Source organism: Passer montanus, unplaced genomic scaffold (genome assembly GCF_014805655.1).
Source record: "Passer montanus isolate IOZ18808 unplaced genomic scaffold, ASM1480565v1 scaffold19, whole genome shotgun sequence".
Classification (NCBI taxonomy): Eukaryota; Metazoa; Chordata; class Aves; order Passeriformes; family Passeridae; genus Passer; species Passer montanus.
Window position 1 is genome coordinate 4,528,002 of NW_024366480.1, and position 12,497 is coordinate 4,540,498.

Sequence of the window (12,497 nt, forward strand, 5' to 3'; positions counted from 1 at the left end):
CTAGCTGCAGCAGAATGTTTATTAGTAGGAAAGAACATTTAGGGGATTTCTGTAGGTGAATTTTTTTTGAACTGTTGGTATCCACCACACATTGGTTTTCATCAAGATTGTTCAAGGTCACATATTTATATAAGAAAGCAATAATTAATATTTAGGTGCAATCAGTAATTCCAGTATGAAAAAGCACCGTGTCACAAAACAATTTACAATACAAAAGTCTTCAAAATCTAACATTTAAAAACAATATATTTGTTCAACAGTAATAACAATACAGTAAAAAAAATTTTATTTCCCTTCAAACAATACTGCTTATATATTTTGGCACTCAGAAAGAAACTGTCACAAATGTGCCTTTTTAGCCACACAATGCTGTTTTGTGAGTGTCTATATAACAAGGAAAAACATGCTTTTGAAGTCAGTCATTTTGCCAGGTGCAGTTTGAACTGCTTTCTCCATTAAAAGGAAAAAAAAAAACCTGAAAGAAAAATAACTCCTAAGCTGCAGCATGTCTTGTCTTTTGGCCCACGACACAATCTGGAGAAGCATCTCAGACTCAGTCTGTCTAGTAAGTCAACTCTGCCTGAAAGGCTGGATGTGAGTCCCACCTCACTCTCCAAACCTGACAAGAAATGTAGACCTAAGCCATTCAAATGGTCCTATCTTTTAGGGACTGGCCCCAGGTTCTTGCTATATTAAGCACCCCAATAAGATTCTGACCCTAAAATTGCTGCTCAGGCTCTTTTCCTTAATTCCCCTCAATTTTAGTAAATTCATTTTAAAGTCACTTGCACAAATTGTCTTGCAATGTGAGCCCACTGTTGCTGTGCTGGCACAGCCAGCAGTTCCAGGGAAAGCCAAGTTCCAAGGAGCAAGCACTGAGTGAGCCACGGGGTGAGGGAGCCCGATGCCAGCGGGGTGCCCTGGTCAGGAGACATTCCTCCCAGGTCTCCTCCTGGGGCCAGGGCTGGCACACAGCGTGGGAGGGGGAAGCTTGAATCTGAGAGGGGGAAAGACAAAAGTAGACTTTTCAGGAGGAATTAGTTTCCACTCAAACCTGACCCCTATCAAAAGAGGAACGCAGGTGCTACGTGCCGGGTGACACAGCGGTGCCTGCGTGCAGCTATGCCAGCCCCTGGGAAGGGCTGATTCTACTGAACATGCAGTCCTTGCTGCTATCTCTAAAAGCCGAACAAAAAAAAAAATTAAATAGTTTTTACATCTTACATCAAAGATGCCACTACAAAAACACAATAGTACCACACATTAATTAGTACAGTCTTAAAAATGCAAACCAACGCTGGTAAGACTCCCATACATTCTGCATATCATATGTACAGAGGAGAAGAGCTTCTCGAGAGGAGGGGACAGTCATAGAGAGATAATCTTCTGTTTTCTGAGTACATTGCATAATACAAATACATTATCAGCAGAAGAAATCTTTATTCTAACACTAAGAGCTCAGGAAAGGTCCTAACTGGGAGTTAATAGCTGGGGGAACCGTGCACGTGCTGGGGGGCACAAAACATACACAACCCTCCACAAATTGTCCGTCTCCTTCGGTGGCCTGATCACCTACTTTCATTTTGTCAGGTAGGTTTAACGTGTTGCCCTGTAGGTACAGACTCCCAAAGCAAGGAACAGCACAGGGACACAGCCCCAGAAGCTGCCCCTGGTGGGCCTGAAAGCCACTCGCCTCTACATGTCCTTCTCATGGGCTTTGCCTGGTGGAGAACCCGCTGGAGAATCAGGATGCCACCAGATGAGTTCACAACAGAACCGGGGGGGAATTAACACATCACAACAGCTACAGGCAACAACACACAGGACACTTGCAATTCTAGACAGCTGTAAGAAAAATATGCAGACCAAATTAATTTAATTCATAGTTGTCCCTCTCCTTTCTGAACAGTAAGTCTTCCTTGGGATATGTAGGTTTTCTTACAAAGCATTCATCTAGAGAGGTATCTAAGTTTACCAAGACACAGGACATGCTGAACTCCATGCTGCTGCAGTGAGTCTGCTCGTAGTAGATCATTAAAAGTTCGATTTGTTACGTCTGCTCTGTGCTGCAATGAGGCAACAGCCTGAGGGAACAGAGAAAGCTCTCCCTGTGGAACGGTCATGGACTTAAATAGGAACTGGACACTTTCATCCATTCAGCTCTTGGCCATGTTTTATCTCAATTTATTAGTTTCTACAGCATCAAAAATACCTGCCCAAATTTAAATAAATTGTTGTGATTTAATCCCAAGCAGCAACTAAGTCCCACAAAGCCACTCATTCGCTCCCTTCTAGTGGGATGGAGAAGAGAACTGGAAGGGCAAAAGTGAGAAAACCCATGGGCTGAAATAAAGACAGTTTAATAGGGAACACAAAAGCCCCATGCACAAGCAAAGCAAGGCATTCATTCACCTCAGGCAGGCAGGCAGGTGTTCAGCCATCCCCAGAAAAACAGGCCTCCATCACAGGTAGTGGTGACTTGGGAAGACAAATGACATCACTCTGAACTTGTCATCCTCTTCCTCCTTCTTTCCCCTACCTCTTTGTATGCTGAGCATGACACCATGGTCTGCGGTGTCCCCGGGCTCAGTTGGGATCAGCTGTCCTGGCTGTGTCCCCTCCCATCTCCCTTGTGCACCCCAAGCTCCCCTGCTGATGGGGTGGGAAGCAGGAAAGTCCTTGACACCATGTGAGCCCTGCTCAGCAGTAATGAAAACATCCCTCTGTTACCAACACTATTTCCAGCACAAATCCAAAATGGATCCTCATTCTAGCTACTGTGAGGAAAAATAACTCTATCACAGCCAAAGCCAGCACACAAATGTGTAACTACTTTTGCATCCATCACATCACTCAGCAATATTTAAGAATCAGAAGGTATTAAGTACTCCTGTCAGAGGAAGACAATATTGGCCACTTCAGGTTCAAGAGCAAAAAACTGCTGAATATACAAATATTAACTGCAAGACTGCTTGGAATTGAAGTGATCTAGTGGAAGAGATAAACATATTGAAATGCAGCTTAATTTGTCTCCTTGAAGCAAGCATGCAGGCAGAAAAAATCCCTAAGGTAATTAAGTTCTTCATTTTTACCAGGCACCACGTGCCCACCTCACTAGTCAGTCAGTTCTGCTCCTGAGGTCTTTGGGACTTCTGCATAAGAGCTGAAGGACCAGCAGGGCTACATCTAAGAGGACCCAAAATAACGAAATAAATCACAAACATGCCTGAAACATGGATAAGAAAATAAAACACAAAATACCAATTAAACAATACTTTGTGGAACATTTGTACAACTAACATTGAGCATGATGTCTTCAGTAACCTTCCTTAGAACCTTATTGATTGAAACCCTGGATTTGATTTTTCTTTTTCTTCTAGATACTAATAAAAAACTATTTGGTTGCCCTGGAAATGGGAATAATGACAGGAGATAAAAAGGTGGTGGTGGCAAGGAACTGCAAGTTCTCCCCCAAAGTACCACACTGGACACATTTAATCTTCCCTCTGAGTGCAGCCAATGAGCAGCACAAATGAAGTTTAGAATCTAAGAGGATTTTCTCAGGTGGGTTTACTAATCACCATCATCCTGCTGTCCCATTTGGTGGGGAAACGTGAGGCCAGCCCTGAACACCACTGAAACCCCTGTCCCCAGGGAGGGGAAACCAGAGGTCACACCCCCAACAACTGTTTTTGACAGACAACGGGAAGAGTTTCTGCCTGATAAAACTATGCCAAAATTACCTCCTGGTCCACAGCACCCGGGTGTTCCTGCAGGCCTGGGGCACCCACACACTGCACGGGGATGTTTGGGAAGGTGCTGCTGGGAGCAGCCTGGAAGGAACCAGCTCTTTACCCTGGAGTAAACAGGGCACGGAGAGCGAGCACCAGGCACATTCAGTCTGCAGTGCCTCAACAAACACACACACAATAATGAAAACCAAGTTATTTCAGAGGTTCAGTGTGCCCTTAAAATACTGCCATTTTCTTAATAATAAGAAATAAATAGTGTGGTACTCACAGGTGGGCCAAAGATAGGAAACCAAATCAGAAGCTGTTCCATTTAAGTGCATCAAGCTTGGCTCCTCCCCATGTCAAGGGCTGGTGTTTGTTATTTGTTCACACAGAGGCTGGGAATGGCAACTGGGAGGTGGCTGCAAAGACTTGGAGAGCTGGACACCCTGAGCACATGCCCTGGGAAGGTGAGAATGTCTTTGGTATAAGGTCAGAGCAAGAGGGGAAGATCTAAAACATCTGAGGGGCACAGTAAGTGAATACTATGCAGAGGGTGGGTGGCTGTTGTGTGCCTCAAGATCTAGGAAGCCCTCAGCCTGCCTAATAATCCCAGATGACCATGTCTGTGGCAGGACCCAGAGTCCCCAGCCTCACCACACAGGGCTGAAGCCGCCCAGGAGGTACCATTGACTGGGCTGGAGAAGAGGAGCTGTTCTGTGCTGGCTAATGCTAAGAGAGTTTCACTGTGCAAATTCAGACCCTGGGCTACAGGCAGGGATGTCCTTACAGTTTTTAATTTCTCTAGTCTTTTCACATTGTTCACTACAACTCAAGCTCTTTTTTTTTTCTTTACTTATTAGTCAGCATTAGTCAGCATTTTACAGATGACAGTTTAATCCTAGTTACACACCAAAATAACACAACCTGTGGGAAACAATGAGAAGCCCCTTGCATCTGTCCTTTCCAGCTTGTTAAGATATGGACAGTACATCTGGAAAGCTTTATACCTTATCCTGTGAAAATCCTCACCCAGAAACAACTTCTCAGTATGGGTAATTTGGAAACAACAGCATCAAAAGCCAGGATGGAATAAGGGATGCTGTTTAGATACCCATAGTATGCAGGCATAGCTCCTGCAAGGGGCAAGGAGATCAATTGCACATCCAACAATGGTTCTGCTGCTCTGGAGGCCAGAGGCACCTAATGGCTTCTGCAGTCCCTCAGCAGTGGTCCTGGTTTCTAATGTCACTGATTTCCATGGCAGTTTACAATCCCTGCTGTCTTTTTTATGTGCTTAAAGCACAGATGTTCATTCCATGGTCCCTAGCCTGCAAAATGACACCTGGGCTTTGAGACTCAATGGAGCTTTCCCTTCTTTTCTACCATGACCAGGAAAGAACTCCCATAGGCAATGTTTTGTCCTCAGCTGCACTTAGGAAAGCCTTATGCTCATCCTGGGAGCTGTTTGTTCAATACCTGCCAGGGTATGGTGAAGAGCTCTGCTGCTTAATTTTGGAGTGTATTTTGTCAGTGCCCCTGACAGAATATGCTGCAGACAGAGCTGCTCACATAGAAGGTGCCATTTCTAGTCAAGCCCTGCCTTGACACACATTGCACCATGTGCCTGCCTTATCACTGCTGTTTATCTGATCTGCCTGCTGCACAATCAGTGCACACAGCTCTGAGCACTGCTCAGCTCTCTGGCACTTGACAAGTTTCTCTGCATTTCTAAGCACAAGTTCTGACTGTGATACCAAGAAAACCAACTTTTCCCACTTTCAGACTCCAACATGAGATCCTGCTTAGTAAGACACAGAGCCAAGAATGCATCCAAATACTTCTGCAGAAGGAAGGTGAAATATCCTTCTCCACCAGTCTCACACCAGGAACCTGACACCTAACTGCGGAGCCCAAGGACTGCTGTGCCTGGAAACCGAGGGAGCACCAGGGGAAAGATGAAAGGAGGTGCTGGTGTACTGGGTGTTCAGGAAGACTTGTCCAGCCAACAATCAGACTGGTCTGATTGTTTCACTTGGCACTTGCAGGCTAAGCTGCAAAAGGAATCTCTTGAAGGATGCCTCCTCGATCTTGACCTGCTATATTGCTATCATGTTGCATCTCACACCAGGGGTGCTGAAAAAGAGGAGAGTTTTAAAAGGAGGAGGCAGCTCAGCTCGGGGCATTTGTTCTGGGGCAGGAGATTCCCTTCTCACTGCCACATGTCCCAGGGACCTGCCAGTTGTCACCGTGCTCTCCGGTTCACATGTCCTGAGACAAATGGCCAAGGCCATCTTCTCATCTTAGCTTAGTCTGCAGATTAGGGCTCAGCACCAAGTTACCACAGTTCACCAAGTTTCCATGATTCAGCTGAGAGAAGGTTCTGCCCACAGCAAATGCAAGGTAATGCGACTTAACCTGATCTGCAGTGAAAGAAAATCAAGCTGAGCTGCATTATTGCACTTTTGCCATCAGTGAAGAGAGAAGTCCCCCCCAGAGACTTCTCATCCCCCAGGGGCAGTGTTCAAACCACAGGGACTTGGCCATGTGTGACTACTTCCTGTGCTGGTGTGCAATATTTGTGCACACAGACCTCATCCAGCTATGAAATTTACACACTTCTGACTTACTGTTTTAAGCCGTAGAAAATGTGGAGGTCATGCCTTATAACACAGAGCAACAAAGAATGCCCCAGGAAGAAGATAAAAATCCTACAAGCTCCTAAGAACTGCAAGGGAACAGCAGTACCTGGGTACCTCAGGAACATAATTGAACTGTGAATTGACAGGGTTTCAAATAATGTTGAAACATAAATATTTCTTCAGTCCCACTCAAACTCTTAAGTGCTCACACGAACACCTGTGTTGGTTTTAAAAGGGTTGTGTTCCCATTTCCTTTCCCGAAGCACCCTAAAACAAAGAGAGTATTGCAACACTCACAAGTCAGTCCTCACTTCACATGTTCTGGCTCGGAGTTTGACAAGCTGACTGGGAATGTCAGATAAACGGGACTGGCATTTTCCATGAGTTCAGTCTACATGTGACATATACTCATTAATTCCTTTGGACAACACATAGTGAAGGCTGCCTCTTGCCCATGCAAGTAGAACTAGAGAATGCAGCTAGAAAATTGAGAAGTCATAGGAAATAGTATACGCTGTCTGCCATCCTTCCTGTGTGGAGATATTGCAAATGAATCACTCAAAAGTCTGACTTACTGTGCTGTTTTATACAGGATACACCACTTTGCCTTCAAAAGCTTTATGAAGGCAATCATGATTACAAATGCAAATGACAGCAAAGCAGAACATTTCAATCTGAGGCACAGCACACCACTGCTGTCCTGCTGATTTGAGGTCTGCAAATGTTTCTATTGCAGCTTCAGGCTAGGAATCACTCTTTAAGTACATGCAGAGGCAGAGAAAGAAAGGGATAGTTAATAATTTAAAATAGTACCAATCATCAGCGGCAGTCAGGTAAAAGAATAACCCTAGCTCACTCTGTAAATGTTTATACAATAGCCTTATCTGCTGCTATGTCCTCTGCAGCTATAAGCTAGTTCTTATTATTCCAAATTTTGTGAACTGTGGGAAGCATTGGATCTCTGCTGGGGTCACAGCACAGGTTGTGCTTTCAAACACGTGTTGTATGGGAGTAACATGGGAGGCGAGCCTGGCCCCAACACCCCAAAACTACTGAGCAAAAACAAACTGAGAGATTAGGTTCTGAGCCAGAAGCATCTTGTAAAATGAAAAAGAGGTGGTATGCAGTCCCTTAAAGAAAATACATTTTAAAAGCTTCAGTCACATGCAACTGCTTTCACAGCATGAAGAAGAAGATGGAACCATGGAAAGTATCCGAGTTCACCTTCAGTAAATGCCAGCTTCCACAGGTCTGGGCTGCTTTGGACTGAGCCAGGAGGTTGGAAATTCAGCAGGGATCCTCTGGTATCACCTTGTCCTGCCACACAGGGGTGGTGCTGGAGCACCCAGAGAGGCTGGGGCGGCGGCACAGGTCATTTCCATCTGGCAGAGGAGTGTGCATGCCCACTGACCTTCCTTCTGCAATCCAGCAGTCTGGCCAGGCTTCGTCTGCTGAAAAACAACCCTCAGGTACATGACTTTCAAAATCCGTAAGGTGATGGACATGAAGAGAGGGCCAGAACCTCTCCAGGTAAAGCAGAAAATTACCTTGAAGAAGGTAGGCACAGACTGTCCTTCAAAGGGTTAGATTTGTGCACATGGTGTCTAATTAGGATTTGGGAAAAGGAGATAGGGAATGCTTTCATCAGCCAGAAGAATTGGTGCAAAACTTGCCAGTGTTGCTTCTAACACCTGAAAGTGCTGGGTATTAAAATCTGTTTGTGTCTGTGTCTGGGCCCCCTTTGATTTCTTATTTTCCCACACTCATCTCGACTCAGTATTTTGATGAATTTTATGGAAATATAGAATCAATTTTTTTTTGGTGATTGTTTGAGACAAAAATGTGTGCTTGAAGACATTTATTGAGTGTCATTAGCCACTCATAAAAATTTTAGTACAACTGATTAACAACGTTATTTTCAATTTACTTTTATTTTCTCTTAAAATGCTTTGCCCTTAACACCTGGCAAAGCAGATGGTATGGAAAAATTAAGTATAGGATGGCTCTGTCAGTTATTGTACATGCTAGCTAGTGTTCCACAGAAGATTATTTATGCTCAACTACTTATTCGTGACTTCTAATTAGTACTTAGCTAATCATCATCTGCAAAGCAGACTTCTTTTACTTGGTTTTTTTTAAATTAAGGCTACTGGGGATTAGCATCTACAAGGTCACTTGACAAAATGCCAACTTTGCCTGTCAGACAAAGGTTACTCTAACGAGCTCATGAATTCCCAACACCGTGTGCTGCCTGCATGGGTAGCTCTCCAGCAGGATCACAAAGCAGACTTCAGCTAATGACTGATTAATGCCAATTTAGTCAGCATAATGCCTCCTGTTGCTAAAGCTTTTCCAGCTTTTCTTTTGCAACAGGCTTGTAAAGTCCCTCAGAAATCCCACATGTGTGTACTAGCTTTGCATACAGCAACTTTGACCAAAGGATAAAATTTTGCAGCAGCAAATTTCAGAACTCCTGCACCTAGGCGGAAAGATAAACATTCAACATTTCTTTCAAGAACTGATCTTTTTTTTGTTTTAATTTTATATATATATAAATATATCATAAAGCGTACCATTTCCTCATTTCAGTACAGATTTTTTGAACTTTACTAAAATAAATGAAATATAAATGCTACAATTTTATGTTTAAAACAAGTTTTGATGACAGCCTTCCCCTAAGAGCAGGCCCAGAAACTCTGTTAGCTACATGGAGAGAGACAAAAACACCCCCAAACCTTCCTGCTATGCAAGAGCATTGAGAAGAGCAGATGTGCCTTAGCTGGAGCTGCTTGCAGGTGTCTGTGAGTTCCTCACGTGAATGCCCACTCTCCCTAGTAGCAACTGCTTTATTACTAACCTGAAAATTTCACATTCAACACGTATCTCCCTTAATTTCATTGCCAAGACCCAGCTTTTCATATCTGTGTCTGCTTTTGCTGATCCCAAACGGCAAGAGGTATTGTCAGTTGTGGATTTGGAGATCAGGATTGCAAATTGCTGAATTTTCAGATAAAGCCATATGACTTCAACCACTGTAAACCTAGTAAAAAAATGTCAACCTTCATTTTGTCCCTTCTTCACAACCTGGAAAGTGTTCACAGCATTGAAACAATGAGGCATAGGAGTGGATGATACACCCCACACATGTTTTGCACTTTCATACTTCTTCCCAGTCCTGTCTTTGAACTGGTGCCTCCTGGACAGGAGAGGAGGTTCCAGGTGAATGCTACCCCACTGGTCACAACCCCTTTGGTTCAGCCTTACTACACTTTCAGGTCCTGCAGGTGAATACCTAACAACTAAAGCAGCAATCTAAAATCTGTCAGTGTGTCTTGCTGCCAAGGGGTTTGTTGGTTTACTCCTCCTCAACATGTTACTTTTCAAAACAGATACAAACAAACAAACAAAAAAACAAAATGAAATTTTAAAAACAATGATAACACCACAATATCTGTTTAGAACAGTACTGCCCATGCTCTGGACAAATTGTTAAGAGCAATTCAGCATTCTTATAATTAATCCACAACAAAATAAGCTATAAGATGCCACAAATGAAGGCATAATTGGCCATACAGAGGCAACACTACCATGAATGTTGTTTGGCAAGGAAAAAAAAAAAAAGCAGATACATAATTCATCCAAAGTAGAGGTTCAGAACTGCCCGGCACTGCTGGGATCACACTGCAGGAGACGGACTATGGACGGATCACTCTTGGCGCCGCGGATGAACTCCTCCAGAGAGAGCTTTCCTAGAAAAGAAACACGCTTACTTAGAGCACGTGGTGGGTTGCAGCACACCTGTCAAGCCTGTGGGCAAGCATGATGGAAGGAAGCTGGGGAAGCTGGGAAAACCCCTGTGAAAGCAGCCCTGCAGGGTGAAGAGCTGCCTGCCACGGCGCGCTGGCCGGGACAGCGCAGGGCGCCTACCGTCGCGGTTGGTGTCCATCTGGCGGAAGATCTTCTCAGTCCTCTTCTCAGGGGTTGACTCATCTTCTGGCATCTTCATTACAGAAGAAACCATCTTGTAGATTGCCTGTGTGACAGACAGCAGCAAAAACTGGTAAGAAGCACATTATTTTGATCCTCTCGTGACAGAAGAGGCAGAAAATATCCTCGGAGCACCAGCAAGGCCTGCTCCTTGGATGCTGAAGGGTGTGGGGTGGCACCAGTACATGCAGCTTCCCTCTTCAGTGGGACACTGGTTTATTAAATACTGTGTTTCTTTATTTGGTCATGGTCAAACACCATGTAGGTTTGGACTAGGGTTACATTTTTCCTTATCAAAACAGCCTTTGGACAAATTTATCATCTGTACAACACGCTGGACAATGCACCAAAGAGCCTGGAGGAACAGCCAGACATCAAGGTCTTGTCCCATGCTGTGATGAATCTCCATGCTTTGGGCACACAGGTTTCATCCTCACCACACCTGTCTCCTCACCCTGCCTTTGTGTCTCCCCCATCCCCTTTCTCTCCCTCCCTTAAGCATCCTGACTGTGGGGACAGTAGTGACTCCTTGCGTTTGCAGCATCTCACAGAAATCAAAGACTGCACCATCAAGGAGGTGACCTTTTCATTGGGGGTTGGTGTGTGCACATCTCAAAATCCCTTCCACAATTTTCTCCACAGAGACCAGATGTTCTGGTCCTAGAGAGCACCACTACCACCCACAGCTATTCTCTGCACAGACAAATGCATTATCCACCTTTGGATAGTACTAGCTGCCCCTGAAAGAGGGGGAAGGTTAATTTTAAGGATGAGGATCTGTCTCTGCACTGGTTATCCAAACATAAACATTCAGCACCAGTAGACACCAGGGCTTTGTGTCAGGTGTCCCTGCAGGGCCACACCTGGGAGAGCAGCAGGACTCAGAGGGCTGCAAGGTGGTTCTTCCCAGCTGTGTGGAGGGGCAGCATTGCTCTGGTCCAACTGGCCCCTTCTGCTGCCCACTGCAACTCACTGGCTGTCACCTGCTGTCGCCTGACTGCTTTAGATATTTGTTCTTCCTTTCCTCCTGCTTTGGGAGGGGGGTCCTTCGTGCAAGCCAAGATTTCTCACTGGGTTGCCCCTCTCCCCTCTTTCCCTTCATGAAGTCACTAGCCTAGCAGCTCAGATCATCTGGCTCAGGATCCCCAAGGACTGGCTCCAGGAGTGTAACAGCACAGATGGAGGGTGCCACTAAGCAGCACAGACATTTTACACTCAGACTAGGGAGCACCTGTTTCCCTGGACATCTTGCTGGCTTCTCCTCTGCCAGCAGCTCACCCTTGACATCTCCCAGGAGAATTAGTGTTCCAGAGTACTGGGAGAGCCTCAGTAGAGGCAGGGATGCTGCCCACACAACCATGATACTCTGATACCAGGAGCACAGAAGAAAGGATGAACATGCAAGCACGTAAACACAGGGATGAGGGAACCGGGGGAAGGAGGCAACAGGGAAGGAAAAAAATGGAGAGGGTGGACAGTAAGAATTCAGACCTTGCTCATCCTCATCAGCATGCAAGGCTTGCAAGGGTCAGAGCAGAGATGAGGCTTATAAATCTGCCAGTGTTTAAGCATTTGAAGCTGTCTGGCTTTTGTCTGGGGTAGGAAGAGAGGTGGAGGGGTCACTCCCTCTCTCTGGGTGAGAGGACGGCAAAGCAGAGAATCTGCATTGAAAGTGTGGGAGGAATGCCCCAGACTGGGACTGAGGGCATGTTTACCCTGATCAAAGTAACCATAGTAAGAATATGCAGATTTTTAGGACAAAAAAAGCACTTCAGGATGACTTCATCCTACAGGGTCCTTTTCACAGAGGCGTGTGAAGGGAATAACAGATGAGATATTCTAGGAAAGCCAGATGGGAATAACATAGTGAGCGTTCTTTTCATGCTGAAAATGGTTACTCCGGACAAATTCTTATGTCCTTACTCAGAAGTTCATTGGGAAGTTTTCCCAAAGTAAAAGCCAGCTAAAGCTGATTAAGAATCTTGAGACTTGCCCCATATTAATTCAGTGCAGCTACACAAAATTCGTTATTGTATGTTTGAAAGAGCAAGCTCTGAAAGGAATTTGGTTTCATGCAATAATTACATAGAGCTGGGCTGTGCTAACCCTGGGCTAGGACCTGGGACTGAGAGGCTGC

At 45.0% G+C, this 12,497-nt stretch overlaps 1 protein-coding gene across 2 annotated transcripts in view; it reads right to left on the reverse strand.

Annotated features, from left to right (window-relative positions):
- The window catches only part of NCALD (neurocalcin delta), a 57,845-nt gene continuing 45,348 nt past the window's right edge, over positions 1-12,497 (reverse strand). For both annotated transcript variants that reach the window (XM_039706217.1, XM_039706216.1), the window contains 2 exons: positions 10,301-10,406; positions 1-10,122 (listed from right to left, as the gene is read on the reverse strand). In XM_039706217.1, coding sequence (XP_039562151.1) covers positions 10,025-10,122; positions 10,301-10,406 — 204 coding nt within the window. In that variant the 3' untranslated portion in view covers positions 1-10,024. The remainder of the gene's footprint in view (positions 10,123-10,300; positions 10,407-12,497) is intronic.